Source organism: Coenobita brevimanus, chromosome 51, assembly GCF_032717465.1.
Source record: "Coenobita brevimanus isolate Jiangsu-jjx chromosome 51, ASM3271746v2, whole genome shotgun sequence".
Classification (NCBI taxonomy): Eukaryota; Metazoa; Arthropoda; class Malacostraca; order Decapoda; family Coenobitidae; genus Coenobita; species Coenobita brevimanus.
This window is the reverse complement of record NC_137004.1, coordinates 37,269,612-37,285,927: the sequence shown is the minus strand read 5'-3', so window position 1 is coordinate 37,285,927 and position 16,316 is coordinate 37,269,612. Positions and strand designations below refer to the sequence as shown.

General features: G+C 43.9%; 1 protein-coding gene across 1 annotated transcript; it reads left to right on the top strand.

Moving 5' to 3' along the window:
• Window positions 1-1,921: 1,921 nt before the first annotated feature.
• LOC145400218 (uncharacterized) lies at window positions 1,922-14,457 on the top strand. Its single transcript, XM_080272733.1, has 15 exons — window positions 1,922-1,978; window positions 2,502-2,591; window positions 3,115-3,382; window positions 4,050-4,118; window positions 4,414-4,631; window positions 5,330-5,533; window positions 5,837-5,922; window positions 6,358-6,504; window positions 6,906-6,975; window positions 7,178-7,279; window positions 7,462-7,650; window positions 8,004-8,200; window positions 9,337-9,494; window positions 10,435-10,625; window positions 14,416-14,457. The coding sequence occupies exons 1-15, from the start codon at window positions 1,922-1,924 to the stop codon at window positions 14,455-14,457; spliced, it is 2,088 nt and encodes a 695-aa protein (XP_080128859.1).
• The last annotated feature ends 1,859 nt before the right edge of the window (window positions 14,458-16,316 follow it).

Below are 16,316 nucleotides of genomic sequence, written 5' to 3'. Positions count from 1 at the left end.
TTAAAAGTTTATTTAAAGTGATCGGAGAAGGTGGAGAGGAAGACCAAGATTCTGAGGAAATAGAGAGAGAAAGAGAGAGAGTGAGAGAGGGAGAAACTGGGTAATGTTATGTCGTGGTCATCCTGGTTTAACTCTGGGATTGGGCACACACACACACACACACACACACACACACACACACACACACACACACACACACACACACACACACACACACACACACACCTTCTAGGCGGTCAAGAGAGAGAGGTAGCGGTAAATCTTCCCTCGGGTGTACAGAGTTGTCTTTCCTCTCTCTCTCTCTCTCTCTCTCTCTCTCTCTCTCTCTCCACTTTCCTACTTTCCTCAGCGGTCTCTACGTTTTCACTTCCCTAATCCCCTATTCCCCTATTCCCCTCCCCCTCCCTCCCTCCCTCTCTCTCTCTCTCTCTCTCTCTCTCTCTCTCTTCTTCCGTTCACACACACACACACACACACACACACACACACACACACACACACACCTCAGAGCAAAACAGCAGTGGAAGGTCAGTGTTGAGAAACGAGTACACTGAGAAACACCTCTCGCTACCTGTGTGTTGGTGTTTGTGTGGTGTGGCATTCGTGTGGTATGGATTTATGTGGTGTTGTGTGGTGTGGCATTCGTGTGGTATGAATCTATGTGGTGTTGTGTGGTGTGGCATTAGTGTGGTATGGATATATGTGGTGCTGTGTGGCGTGGCACTAGAGTGGTGGTGTGGTGCTAGGAGTGGAACAGACACAGATATACCTCTCTCTACCTCTGTGTTGTGTGGTGTTGGTGGGACCTGGTTAAGTCGCCCCAAACTCGGAATCTCGGTGACTTAGATTCAACGTCGACCCCTCCAACAATCAACGGGGACCTCTCTAACATTAAGATTGAAAAGTGATCATTATTTCAATAACTAGTGGCTAAATTGATTAATGAAAAAAAATTAGATAAGCTTCACAAAAAACATGGGTTCACACACACACACACACACACACACACACACACACACACACACACACACACACACACACACACACACACACATTAGGGTGGCATTAGTGTGGTATTGATGTGGTGTGGCAGTAGTGTGGTGTAGTGTGGGGTCGGTGTTTTGAGAGCAATACACACCTCTGCCTCTGTGTGTTAGTGTGGCATTAGTTGGTGTGATAATAGTGTGGTGTGGTATTCGTTGGTGTGGTATTACTTTGGTGTGGTGTAGTGGTGTGATACTGAGAGAGTCATACACAAATAATAATTCTCTGTATCTTAGTACATCAGTTTGATATGATGCTAGTAGTGTATGTGTACATGTATCAGCTGTGAAAAGTGGTATTATAGTGATGTTAATGGTGTGATAATGTGACTCCCCTACATTGGCATGGCGCTGGTGTGTGTATTGAGTTTTGTATTTCATAGTGTTGATAATATACTTCTGTTTCTTTGATGTTAATGCCAAGAGTCTGTGTATTTCATTTTGTTTGTGGTATTATTTTGTTTCCAAGGAGTTAGTTGTGTGAATTTGTGAATCATGAGGTGTTAATGGTATACCTGTGAATCTGCTAATGGCATAGCTGTGAATTATTGGTATCAGTGGTATGTTTTTGTTTCCCATGCGTTAATGGTGTGATTTGGTGTTTTCTTGATAATAGTGGTTTGATTTTGAGCGTCGTCTGATGTCCGTGGTATATTGTTGGTGTTAGTGGTAGTGGTGTTAAAGGTGTTAGTAATGTATATATGTGTTTTCCCTGGTGCTAGTGGCATGATGTGTTCCCCATGGAATTAATGCCAGACTTATTATATTGTGCTTCCCTGATGCAAGTGGTGTTATATGTGCTCCCTGGTATATCTCTCTCTTGCTAATACCACCCTCCTCCCACAGATTCACTAGCATAACACCAGCAAATCATAGACATGAAAGCAGTCGCCCTGGTGTTGCTGCTGAGTGGAATCTTGTGTGCTAAGGATACGGTGAGTGCTGCGAAGAAGAGGTAGACCGAGAACGAGGCAATGGACGAGAGGGTGAGAGCATTATTATGAGTGTGTGTGACGATGAGATGGTTGGATGAATTAAATTTGGAAGGAAGTACAAAGACTGGATGGGAGGGGAGGGTTAAGAGGGGTTTATGGTAATGGGTTGCTCAAAGAAGAGGTAACCAAAGTTGAAGTGATGTGTGTTGCTCCATATTTTGCGGGTAAGAGAAATGTACGATTAGGCTCTCAAGGAGTGAACTATCTAGTCGGCGTCCAGAATCGGATACTTAAAAAGAATATATATCCACTGACAACATAAATTACCGTGCACTAAATACCTGAGATGTTCTTTATAAGCTACTAGAACTAAATAAGAACCTACCACAATTCACACCATCACACTGCACACTACGGTAAATTGTCACATTAGCCACCACACGTCCTTACAACCACAACTCATACCTCCTCTCTTCTACTCCACAAAGACGTACCTAACAGCCTTTATGATGTATTGTTCCAGGGTGCGGGGGGCTTGTGGCGGGACGGTAGGGGTGTTGAGCGGCACGGGCAACATCGTAACAGAAGGAACCTCTTGCCCAACTTCGATCAGGTCAGTTACTCATTCCGACACTAGCTTGGGGTTTGGTTCGTCGGGGGTTTAACAAGTTCTCTGGCACCTTCCTTAACAGACTGCAAGTGAAGGTTCTCTTGTGAATTACCTATGTAAACGGTATTAAAGGAAAATAACACTCAGAACATTATGGTGTCATATACAAATTACATCTCTGAGGGGCAGGCTAAACGGAGCCCATTAAACCTGAGAGTTGGCAGATATAAATACTCATAGTCAGACAGATAGATAGACACAGACATCAATACTGAAATAACAGATAGATAGACATATGGATAGACAGACAGACAGATAGAAAGGCAGACAAACCGATAAACAGATAAATACTGAAATCGGGAAGTATTTATGTTCTTGTGTTTAGAGTAGCAATTCACCTTCTCTTCTACATTAAGGCTACCAAACTTCTGGCTTCATTTGGCTGATCTATCTGTTACCCTCCATCCACTGTATTTCAACTCGGCCTCTCTTTTCTCCGAGTCTCACCTCACCTCCCTACCATCAGATCTTCAGACCCACCCTGCCCACCACTGGAGCCTCAGAATCAGCCACGGGGTCAGGTCGCTTTGATCTGGAGGTACGGGAGCCTGACGAGACGCCGGGGGTGCTGACCATCGGCTCCGGCAGCACCTGGGACGAAGAGGAGCCAGGTCGCCGGAATGTGTCGTCTACCGAGGCGCCTTACGGTACCTGGAGGTCACCCGTCAGCGCCTCCCTCGCCGTTGCACCCACACACGCAGTCTTAGAGCCGCCCAGAATCGACCCCATCACAGGTTAGGTTAGGTCAGGGTGCAAAAGGTTTGGGTAAAATTTCAGTCTCTCTTTAGTTCAGTCACTTTAATATGACGGAGAGTTTTCGTCCTTTTGTTGCTTATTTCCAGAAGCTCAGTGGCAGAATAAGACAATATCCGCAGCACTCCCTCGTGACTAGGACCATATTCTATTGTTATTATTTTGTTATAGCTCCGCATTCAAGATGGGGAGATGCCAAATTTACGCCTAGCTAAAGTGAAGAGGGTATAATTATAGTCTAAGCTTACTCACTTAAAACTAAATGTAAGACTCCACACACAGCGAGTGTTCAGTGTTGTGTCTCTAAGTTTTTACTACAATAATTGACACTGCGCACTTTATTCTTCCTAATGCCAGACGTTTTTATTCAGCCAATGGAATCCCAGCGCAGCTAGAGCGTGTTGGAGATTTTTTCCAAGCTCCTCAGCCCCAAGATTCTCACCTAATCCAAGTAAAATCGGCAGGCGTTACACACACACACACACACACACAATATATATATATATATATATATATATATATATATATATATATATATATATATATATATATATATATATATATCCTTGACCTAAGAGATTTACTATAGTACGTGCTCCTGCGTTTTCTCCCACGTGCTTCAAAGGCTAACTCATGTGTTTTCATCAGGTTATGTGTTTTGGTGTGAGGACCGAGGTATCGATGGACCAAGAGGAGTTGTCTTCCATTATGATCCACGTAAGTCTCATCATCGTTCTTCTTCTTCGTCTTCAACACCATCACCACCACCACCACCACCATCACATATCATTGTCTTGAGCTAAACTTGTGAGTATAATTGCTTGTCTACGTTGTTATCTTCACTCATACATATACCACATACCAGAGCACCAAGCACAAACGCAAATGAAGGTGATACATACAACGAAACAAAGCTATTCTTGCAATGGTTAAGAGCCTTTGTAAATACGACCACTGATTTCAATAACGAAAAATGAATATCCACTGTAAATACATCTTTCGTCATCCCCAGAGAGCGGTGAGGTGGTACGATGGACGCCGGACGAATTCGACGTGAGGACTAAGGTTCATGAGTATGGTGGTGGGGCGTTCACAGTGTACAACAACACCCTGTACTTCTCCCATGCCCGTACCGGCGCACTGTACCGTCAGCAGGGTCCCTCTCAGGTACCAAGGAGACTCACCATGACCGAGAACAGGCGGTACGCTGATGGAGTATATAGCCCGAAGGTGGGTGGGCTTTACGATGATGATGATGATGATGATGATGATGATGATGATGATGATGATGATGAGAGAGAGAGAGAGAGAGAGAGAGAGAGAGAGAGAGTTCGTAGCGCCTCTTCCTTAACGATGTATTCTGCACATTACATCTCATTATTGCAAACTAATTCTACATCACAGCGATATAAATAACACACAAGAGAATGTTTACGTGCAAAATTAATAGCTAAGGGAGAGGTGCTACGAAGCCTCTCCTACCTTTCTTTAAAACTTTTTAATATTAATCTCCTGAAGCCGAAGCAAATGACAATGATGACACTGACCTATGTTTAAGTATAGCAATAACTGTCAGTTGCTATAGAGTTACGAAGATGCTTTACAAAATCAATGGAGAAAGAGGCAGGAGAGGCGACAGAACTTTTGACGTCGTGTGAATAGCGACGAATGTGTCATGTTCTAGGGATGGGGTAGTAGTTCCATGAGCTTATGTTTCTGATTGTCCGCTACCTGTAAATGCTATTACTCGAGCATGTTAAGTCCCAGCTCTTGTCCCTTCTAATTTTCACTTCCTCTCCCTATGTCAGATTATTCGTCCCGATTTGGCGGCAAGTTCCATTATACTCGTTTGTTTTGTGCCTTCCTTGCCAGGTACGTGTGTTACTCTAGACATGCAAACAAATACCTAAATACTCCCTCTGCCGCAGTGGGACGCTCTCTTCGTCGTGATGGAGGATCACTCGGGAGTGAAGGAAGGTTCGAGCAAATCCTCTGAGAACTCCATAGCAATGATCGATGCACAGACGGGGGCTGAGGAGGTGCTCATCTCACACGCCGACTTCTTCGCTTCCCCTAGGCTCACGCAGGACAGCAAACAGCTTGCTTGGGTCCAGTGGAACCACCCACAGATGGTATATATACTTGCTTCGAACGGGGATTCAGATAAAAGGGTCAGATATACTGTAGTGTTCCATTACAATGAATAAAATACAACTCTTTCACTATTGATTTAAGTACATAGGGGTTCAGTTACAAGGAATCAAACTACAGTAGCTTTAATACAGATAGTAGTGTTTCTAATCCTGGGATTCAAAGGAAGCGTTTCAATTACAGGAATTTGGTTACATGAGCTGCAACATTTTACCCTGAAATTCAGCCACTATAACTGAGTCTCTGTAACAACTTCACTGAAAATCACTCCTTCTTTGTTACAGCCGTGGGATGAGAACCGGATGTTTGTTGCTAACCTTCAAGAAGAGAGTGGTTCACTGGCTATCTCTAAGTTCTTTCAGCACGGCAGGTGGGTTCATTCTGTGTGTGATAGAGTCGTGAGATTTTGTGCTTTCTGTCTGTCTGTATATCTGTTAAATAATCATGCTATCACTTCTGCTGTCTGTTCATCTGTCTACATACTTCTCATATTTATTTTTGTCTATTTACTTGCCAAATATGGAGGTTCCTTTAAAGGAACCATGGCGTCAGTCACTTGAAGGACTGATTGATTGTGCAAAACCATATACTATCGGTGCTGGGAAGGGACGCCTTTAAGTGGTGGCATCAGTATAACTGGTTCGATTATACAAACGTCCCTCAACTCCCTCCCTGTCCCCAGAAGGAGGATGGTGGTCTACAGAAGACCCATTTTAGTCTGCAATCCACGGGGTTCACGTTCAGATAAGCCTGAGGCCACAACAACAATAACAACAACCGCATATCATCACTTTTACCCTTTCAGTATGATGATGCCGTCGTTCTCACCCAACAAGGAGCTCTTCTACGTGCACGACTCCTCTGGGTGGTGGAACCTGTATTGGGTGACGCGCCGGGGATTTGAAATCAGCCTCACACCACAGTCCCAGGAGGTCGGATGGCCGATGTGGAGGTGGGGACTTATACCACTATTACCTGACCTAACCATACCGATACCAGAAAAAAGCAAGAAATGGCAGGGTTAATTATACTAATACTAATATCATTAGTGTATATAATATCAGTATGCATTAAATCGCAACCTGAAATAGTAATACAGAAATACCGGCACCAATCATATAAATTGTAGAAACTCTTATACCAGAAATATCATAATAACACCAATAATATGAAAGCCAAAATACCAGTATCAGAACTATGAATCCACAAAAGGTTAAGGTAAGCCAACAGTGCAAGTACTAGACATATTAAGCTCAGCACTAGCAGGGGGAAAAAAAAAAAGTTAGGCTACGAGTACAGGACAAGGATAGCAGATAAGACTGCTCTGGCTGTTACATTTTACCTTTTCCGCAGGTTGGGTCGGCAGGCATACGACGTGAACCCTCGTTTGGGCCGTGACGAAGTGGTGGTCATCTGTGGTCATGTGTGTGTTGTTACCAGTTACGTTTAGGACTATGAACTGAGCGTGAAGTAAAATCATGTCATTAAAAACTGTAGTTACTGTGAAGTATGCCAGGTCACGTCAAAATACATTAGCTCAGAATAGGTCAGGTCAGGCCATATTGGGTGGTAACAAGTCAAGCTATATCTCCACCAGTGATCAAAATCCCTGGTGTCCTCCCCAGGACCTGACCATGGTTGATCTGAGAACACTGGAACGTCGGGTCCTCCAAACGGGGTACACCACATACAGCGTCGGGGTCGCATACGCTAGCACAGGGGACAAGGTGAGACCATGGGCTGTATTCCCGCCAGCTTAGGAGGCTTAGACCTCTTCCTAACCAGTTTGTTTCAACATTCTCGTCTATGATATTTATACAAACTATCCACATACTCTCCCATTTACTTCCACCTTGCCCACTTGGTCTGCCATGTACTTTCCCACCTATTTCCCCAACTCCCACCACAGGTGTACGTAGTGGCAGGCAACGCGACTCGAACCCCTCACCTGGTAGAAGTGGATGTGAAGTCAGGTGCTGCCCGTGACATCAGCGAGCCCACCCCAGCCCTGGACACCGCCTACGTCACCACCCCCACTCTGGTGCAGTTCCCCACTACTCAGGCAGACTTCGCCTACGGGTACCTCTACATGCCTAGGGTAAGTTCCTGCGGCATTATGTGGCTTTGTTTTGGCTCGTTTGTTTATGTGACTTTGTACAAATATATATCAACGAAGTAAAATACAAATACTCGTATATATAATAGTTTCCAGTTATAGGCATGAACTAGAGAGTCCATCTTATGTCCCACACACCACATCTGGCACTGTGTGATTTTGTGGTGTGTTATGCTTTTTGTACTTTAGTTTTTTTTTTTTTTTTTAAGGGAGAAGAAACCAAAGGCTATAAGTCCACAAAATTGCTCCTTAAAAAAAAAAAAAATCAAGATCGGTTCGACATGCCTGGACTCTCAAAATATTATGTGTATATAGGTATGCGACTTCCCTTTCAGAACCCTGAATACCACGGCCCTCCTGGTACACGCCCACCGCTACTGGTGACGGTCCAACACGGCCCCACCAACGCAGCCACATCGGTACTCAACCCAAGATACCAGTTCTTCACATCCAGGGGCTGGGCACTGCTGGACGTGGACTACCGGGGCAGTACTGGTTATGGAAAGCTGTACCGGAACAAGCTGGCTGAGATGTACGTAAAATGAGCTGTTAGAATGGTGGTCAAGTTACGTTAGATTAGGTCAGGTCAGGCTGATGGGTTATGTAAGGTTAAGTTAGGCATAGTTAGGTTGGGTTAACTAAAGTAGGTTAGGTTAAGTTAGGTTGATTAAGGTAGATTAGGTTGGATAGGTCAAACTGGGTTAGGTTAAATTAGATAAGGTTGATTTAGTTAGGTTAGGTTAGATCAGGGTAAGCTCTACAAGAGCAAGCTGAATAGGGTGGTTTGGGTGGTTGTCACTAAAGTCGACTATTGCCAGGTACTGTTTGGCTAGGATAAGCTGGGCTAGGTTAGGTTAAATTCAGGTTGTTAGGCTAATTTTGGCTAAGTAAAGTGAGGGTGGATGGTCGATTATGTGAATGGTTAGGGAGGTGGGTAGGGATAGTGTGAGCAGTTTGTAGTTAAGGAGGCAGTTAAATTGGAGATGGATGGTGGATAGGAAGATGGAAAGTGACTAAGAGGGTGGATAGTTGGTAGGCAGGGTAGAGGTTAGAGTGAGAATGGATGATGACTCGGGACGTGGACTCGGGGGTGGATGATCAGTAGACTACCGGGGCAGAACTTAAGGTAAAATTCCCGTCGTAAGATTTGTATTTCCAGGAACGACAGAACAAAATAATATGCAGAAGATTCTTATAACCCTTTTCTTCCACCAAAAACCAATTCTAGTTACGACGGGCAATTCATAATGTTTATTTGCTAATCCAGGTTCAGATTATGCACTACGGAAATTAACTGAAATGTAACCAAACTGGGTGATAAGCGTGGGAAACTTATGCACTCTACTCCCCTGCAAATACAAGTCTTAGTTACGACTGGGAATCGATATTAGTGCTTAACTAGGGAATCTCATTAGGGCGATAGTTTTACGATGATACAAATGAATTGTTATATGCGAATATCAGGCAGGTGGGTTGTGTACTTCATATGTGTACTTACAGTTTAGCTATATTCTTCAGGTGCGCACTTAAGGTTTGGAGAGTACATCAGGTAGAATTTTCAGATATGTACTTCCAGATGGGATATTTGAAGCGTGTACTTGCAGATGCGATGTGTATTATAGGTGTATGCTCACAGGTTAGGTATGTACTTCAGACTTGTACTTCCAGGTGGGGTGTGTACGACGTGGAGGATGTTCTAGCCGGTGCCTCCCACCTGGTAGAAGAGGGACTGGTGGACGCGACCCGCCTGGCCATCGTGGGGGATTCTATTGCTGCCTACACCGCTCTCTCTGCCCTCACCATTCCAGGCTCCATCTTCACTGCAGGTTGATTGGTTTTTGAGCCAGGTGGACGATGCCGATGGTCATTATTTTTGTACGAAATGTTTGTGTCTGTCTGTCTGTGTCGAAAACCCAAATCTCTGAAAGTATTGATTGTAGCAGGAAAAGTTATTTATAAAAGTTGTGTAGAGTCACAGCTGAAGTTCACATGTCACTGAACCAGCAATGGAAGTCATCCAGGATGGGTACATAATCAAGTTTTCATCTAACAGTATAATTACAGTTTACCTGGCTCACAGTTGGCGCGTAGTCTTGTCAGCATTCAAGTCTCTCGCGGCATAATTGTCGAAATCACTATTATCTTTATTATTGGTGACTTCGCTGCTTCCGCCGTTGTTACACATTAACGCCAATTTCACTGCATCATCTGTTACAGTATCTCCATAATTATGCCTTTTTTCTTCCAATGTTTCCCAGCTCATTATCTTTATTACAGCCGACTCCACTGTTTTCTCTGTTGCATTATTTCAGACATCTGCGAGGTCCTTATTATCACTATAACTGCCGACATCACTGCTATCTCTATTGCTTTGTCTTTGGCGTCAGCATTATCTGCATTATTTCTGGGGTCATTATTACTGGTATCTGTTACACACGAGCTCTTGAGGAAATAAACGAAATACGAGGATAGAGAATAACAATATAATATATATATGTATTCTGATATATAAAAAGAGACATGTATAGAAAGATAGAGTAAACGTATTGTATGCTTCTCCAGGTGCGAGGTAGAGCAAGGAAAGGTTTGAATAGAAAACTATAAATAATCGTAACGAATGACAATAGTAATAACAGTATGATGAATGTAATACAGTTTTGACTCAGTACACAATGTCCTTTATATGAGTAAAGCACGAGTTAATGTTTAAAAAAAAAATGACTGAGAAATAAAGGTAGATTTATGTGACCCCCCCCCCCCTCCCAGGTGCGAGTTACTACGGCGTGTCAGATCCCGAGATGCTGGCGGAGGAGGGTAGCAAGTTCGCAGGCAGCTACATGGACGCGCTCATCGGCCCCCTCGATAAGCACCGGGACCGCTACGTCACCAGGTCGCCCCTCAGAAACCACGCCAGGCTCCAGGTTCCGGTCATCTTCCTCCACGGTGGCAAGGATCAGGTTGGATACTAATTTTTACGGTATTATATCGATGGCGAGGATGATGCGGGAGTTTCAGTTTTACCCCTAGCTGTAGTGTAACTGGACTTTCACAGTTTTTTACTTTTGTTCAGGAACCACGCCAAACAGCAGGTTTCAGTCATCTTCCTCCACGGTGGCAAGGGTCATCGCATTTTGATAATATCAATAGTATTACATTTCCAGATAGGAACCGTTTTTTCTCTCATGGTTAGAACAAATCCTGTACTCTGTTTTAGTTATGGTACGAGGATTTTATTCATCTGAAACTACATATGTGTGTGTGTGTGTGTGTGTGTGTGTGTGTGTGTGTGTGTGTGTGTGTGTGTGTGTGTGTGTGTGTGTGTGTGTGTGTGTGTGTGTGTGTGTGTGTGTGTGTGTGTGTGTGTGTGTGTGTGTGTGTGTGTGTGTGTGTGTGTGTGTGTGTGTGTGTGTGTGTGTGTGTGTGTGTGTGTGTGTGTGTGTGTGTGTGTGTGTGTGTGTGTGTGTGTGTGTGTGTGTGTGTGTGTGTGTGTGTGTGTGTGTGTGTGTGTGTGTGTGTGTGTGTGTGTGTGTGTGTGTGTGTGTGTGTGTGTGTGTGTGTGTGTGTGTGTGTGTGTGTGTGTGTGTGTGTGTGTGTGTGTGTGTGTGTGTGTGTGTGTGTGTGTGTGTGTGTGTGTGTGTGTGTGTGTGTGTGTGTGTGTGTGTGTGTGTGTGTGTGTGTGTGTGTGTGTGTGTGTGTGTGTGTGTGTGTGTGTGTGTGTGTGTGTGTGTGTGTGTGTGTGTGTGTGTGTGTGTGTGTGTGTGTGTGTGTGTGTGTGTGTGTGTGTGTGTGTGTGTGTGTGTGTGTGTGTGTGTGTGTGTGTGTGTGTGTGTGTGTGTGTGTGTGTGTGTGTGTGTGTGTGTGTGTGTGTGTGTGTGTGTGTGTGTGTGTGTGTGTGTGTGTGTGTGTGTGTGTGTGTGTGTGTGTGTGTGTGTGTGTGTGTGTGTGTGTGTGTGTGTGTGTGTGTGTGTGTGTGTGTGTGTGTGTGTGTGTGTGTGTGTGTGTGTGTGTGTGTGTGTGTGTGTGTGTGTGTGTGTGTGTGTGTGTGTGTGTGTGTGTGTGTGTGTGTGTGTGTGTGTGTGTGTGTGTGTGTGTGTGTGTGTGTGTGTGTGTGTGTGTGTGTGTGTGTGTGTGTGTGTGTGTGTGTGTGTGTGTGTGTGTGTGTGTGTGTGTGTGTGTGTGTGTGTGTGTGTGTGTGTGTGTGTGTGTGTGTGTGTGTGTGTGTGTGTGTGTGTGTGTGTGTGTGTGTGTGTGTGTGTGTGTGTGTGTGTGTGTGTGTGTGTGTGTGTGTGTGTGTGTGTGTGTGTGTGTGTGTGTGTGTGTGTGTGTGTGTGTGTGTGTGTGTGTGTGTGTGTGTGTGTGTGTGTGTGTGTGTGTGTGTGTGTGTGTGTGTGTGTGTGTGTGTGTGTGTGTGTGTGTGTGTGTGTGTGTGTGTGTGTGTGTGTGTGTGTGTGTGTGTGTGTGTGTGTGTGTGTGTGTGTGTGTGTGTGTGTGTGTGTGTGTGTGTGTGTGTGTGTGTGTGTGTGTGTGTGTGTGTGTGTGTGTGTGTGTGTGTGTGTGTGTGTGTGTGTGTGTGTGTGTGTGTGTGTGTGTGTGTGTGTGTGTGTGTGTGTGTGTGTGTGTGTGTGTGTGTGTGTGTGTGTGTGTGTGTGTGTGTGTGTGTGTGTGTGTGTGTGTGTGTGTGTGTGTGTGTGTGTGTGTGTGTGTGTGTGTGTGTGTGTGTGTGTGTGTGTGTGTGTGTGTGTGTGTGTGTGTGTGTGTGTGTGTGTGTGTGTGTGTGTGTGTGTGTGTGTGTGTGTGTGTGTGTGTGTGTGTGTGTGTGTGTGTGTGTGTGTGTGTGTGTGTGTGTGTGTGTGTGTGTGTGTGTGTGTGTGTGTGTGTGTGTGTGTGTGTGTGTGTGTGTGTGTGTGTGTGTGTGTGTGTGTGTGTGTGTGTGTGTGTGTGTGTGTGTGTGTGTGTGTGTGTGTGTGTGTGTGTGTGTGTGTGTGTGTGTGTGTGTGTGTGTGTGTGTGTGTGTGTGTGTGTGTGTGTGTGTGTGTGTGTGTGTGTGTGTGTGTGTGTGTGTGTGTGTGTGTGTGTGTGTGTGTGTGTGTGTGTGTGTGTGTGTGTGTGTGTGTGTGTGTGTGTGTGTGTGTGTGTGTGTGTGTGTGTGTGTGTGTGTGTGTGTGTGTGTGTGTGTGTGTGTGTGTGTGTGTGTGTGTGTGTGTGTGTGTGTGTGTGTGTGTGTGTGTGTGTGTGTGTGTGTGTGTGTGTGTGTGTGTGTGTGTGTGTGTGTGTGTGTGTGTGTGTGTGTGTGTGTGTGTGTGTGTGTGTGTGTGTGTGTGTGTGTGTGTGTGTGTGTGTGTGTGTGTGTGTGTGTGTGTGTGTGTGTGTGTGTGTGTGTGTGTGTGTGTGTGTGTGTGTGTGTGTGTGTGTGTGTGTGTGTGTGTGTGTGTGTGTGTGTGTGTGTGTGTGTGTGTGTGTGTGTGTGTGTGTGTGTGTGTGTGTGTGTGTGTGTGTGTGTGTGTGTGTGTGTGTGTGTGTGTGTGTGTGTGTGTGTGTGTGTGTGTGTGTGTGTGTGTGTGTGTGTGTGTGTGTGTGTGTGTGTGTGTGTGTGTGTGTGTGTGTGTGTGTGTGTGTGTGTGTGTGTGTGTGTGTGTGTGTGTGTGTGTGTGTGTGTGTGTGTGTGTGTGTGTGTGTGTGTGTGTGTGTGTGTGTGTGTGTGTGCGTATGTGTGTGTGTGTGTGTGTGTGTGTGTGTGTGTGTGTGTGTGTGTGTGTGTGTGTGTGTGTGTGTGTGTGTGTGTGTGTGTGTGTGTGTGTGTGTGTGTGTGTGTGTGTGCGTGCGTGCGTGCGTGCGTGCGTGCGTGCGTGCGTGCGTGCGTGCGTGCGTGCGTGCGTGCGTGCGTGCGTGCGTGCGTGCGTGCGTGCGTGCGTGCGTGCGTGCGTGCGTGCGTGCGTGCGTGCGTGCGTGCGTGCGTGCGCGCGTGCGCGCGTGCGTGCGCGCGTGTGTGTGCGTGTGTGTGTTCAACAGGGGCCCAGTTTGTTTCACGTTTAACTGTGGGTCAAATTGTTCAATGTTTAGCAAAGATCCAGTTTGTTCTGTATTCAGCAAGAGTTAAAGTTTGATTTAAGTGTCATATTTGGTGTTTTAGGGTCCATGTCAGCAAACTTTTCTAAGCGTAAATTTTATTTAAGGTTACCTTTTTTTCCCCCTTATTTTTTTCCCTCATTCAGCTACTAAACACTTCTCAACCAAAGTAAAGGGAATAGCAAAGTGGAAAAAGACGATAACAAAAACTGCTATAATTGTACACGACAAAGGAAATTTCTTTGACTTACAATTTGGCTAAGATCTTTGATAAAAAAGAACCCTGACCCTGGGTTAATGTGGTAGATACATGCCTGTGCGCACGAGCGCACGTTCAATTTACTTTAAAAATTCTACCAACTCAAAATGCTGATTTTCTCTCTCATATATATATATATATATATATATATATATATATATATATATATATATATATATATATAAAATTATATACTGTATATACATATACGGTATATATAATTCTTGTGCACATAACAATATATTGATAAAATTAATTTACTCATTAAGTATTTATGAATTCCTTCTCCCCTCCCCTCCTCTCTCTCTCTCTCTCTCTCTCTCTCTCTCTCTCTCTCTCTCTCTCTCTCTCTCTCTCCAAGTGTGTGATGATACCGCTCTCACCTGTCCACAGTACTAATTAGGCCTCATTTTGTGTTACAGGTGTTCATCAGCAACCTAGACCAATGGCGGATGCAGAGGTAACTTGTGCTTACTTCTCCACGGCTTGGAGTTTTCAGTTTTATTTAGGGTTTTCAAGGAGAGACTCATTGTTTATTTATGGACGGATCTGAAACTTTGAATTAGCAGAATGAAAAGCTTGGAATACATTTTTCACTCAAGTCCTTCAAAATCTCTCTGCCTAATACCTAATACAGCGTTTGATACGTGCTTAAATTATGGTTATGTAATGGTTATCATTTCTGATACCAGTGATTTGACTTTTTTTTTAAATTTGGTGTTCATGCAATGGCAAACATTGCAAAAGATGAAGATTTTATGCTTTACACGAAGTTATGTTTTCAAAACCTATATTTTCTTAAAAATTTTATGTAACTCTTATACTTCTTGCATTTGCTTTTAATATACGTAAATTCCGAACGCATTTGTTTATAAGCGTTCTGAACAGGCAGCGAAAAGAATGGGAAATCAGCAGCTGTTAAAAATTTGTGATGTTCAGCTTACATTGCCTTAGTTACATGAACACCAGTTACTATTACATTTGTTGGGATTGCAAACGAATGTATGCGCAGTAAGCAATGAAATATTAAATCACATTGGTTAAAATCACATGTGGCAAAAAATATATTTAAGAACTCTGAAAAAAAAAAAAAAATCAGCCATCAAAATCTGACTTAGTGTAGGTGTTTGTATACCAGTGACCATGAAACAATGTAAAAATGAGGCCAAAGTTGGTAAATAGTGCAAAATCAAGGACTAAAAGGGTGAGGATAATAATATCACACCACAAAAAATGTTGGAAGGTGCTTGCCTGGTGGAATCTCATTGGCACATCTTCCCTCCAAAATTGATTAAACACGTACAGAGATGTATGATGGCAGCAAACACTGTTATTATAAGTGACCATTAATAAAATAAAAGAAAATCCAATCATCCCTCAAGGCGTATGGACATTTGGATGAATAAGAGTCCTTTGAAGGTGCTCACAGTTACACAGTACTGTATACTTTAGATAATTATTACCCGATTATTTGGGTCGTCTTCCCTTTACTCGTTTGATACATATTTGTACTTAATGCTTTATGTATTTCATAGTTTCTTTGTAGTCCTCGTTGTCTTATTTTTTTCTCATAAAAACGTTTTTTATTTTGGAATTATTTTCTATTGCCAGCCGCCTCAATCCCGTTTGGGGTGGCCACAAACAAATCGCCTCCAAGTCGCCCTGTCCCCCGCCATTTCACTGCCCTGCTCCCAACTCACACCCCCCTCTCTCATATACCTCTCCACCCCATCCCTCCATCTCATCCTCGGCCTTATGAATATTAGCTTTTGTTTTATATTTCGTTGAGCTTGGTTAGGAATGTGCAAGTTATCAATATTAGTTATCAATTTTTCTACTTCATTGTTGTCGTTGTTGTTACTGTTACTTTATTAGGTCCCTATCAGTTGTTGTATGCTGTGTACTAATGAACAAAGCTATTCATTTTTATTACTAGTTTTCATCACCTACATCTTATTGTACTTTTATAAGTGTATTTACCGTTTACTTGTAGAGCGATACTTTCATTGTTTTTACGAGAATGAAATCGAAGCGTAGAGTGAGCATTGGTAAGGAAGGGCGACTTAGTTGGACAGAATGAGGACAAGCCAGGAAGGAGTTGAGGTTAAGTGAGGATACATGAGGACAGAGGGAGGTTAGGTGAGAACAGAGTGAGGTTACATAAGGAGAATGAGAATGGGGCTAGAATGAAGATACAGGAGGATAATGATACAGAAGGACATGGAGGACTTTTGAGGACATTGAGGATATATGAAGACCGAAGACAGTAAGGATACATTACAAGAGTGAGGATACATTACAAGAGTGAGGATACATGATGGCA

Bases quoted from the DNA above. Each gene is read 5' to 3' on its own strand.
- LOC145400218 (XM_080272733.1), top strand. From the start codon at position 1,922: ATGAAAGCAGTCGCCCTGGTGTTGCTGCTGAGTGGAATCTTGTGTGCT. The intron at 7,280-7,461 runs GTGAGACCATGG...CTCCCACCACAG, and splicing joins ACGCTAGCACAGGGGACAAG to GTGTACGTAGTGGCAGGCAA. The intron at 9,495-10,434 runs GTTGATTGGTTT...CCCCCCTCCCAG, and splicing joins AGGCTCCATCTTCACTGCAG to GTGCGAGTTACTACGGCGTG.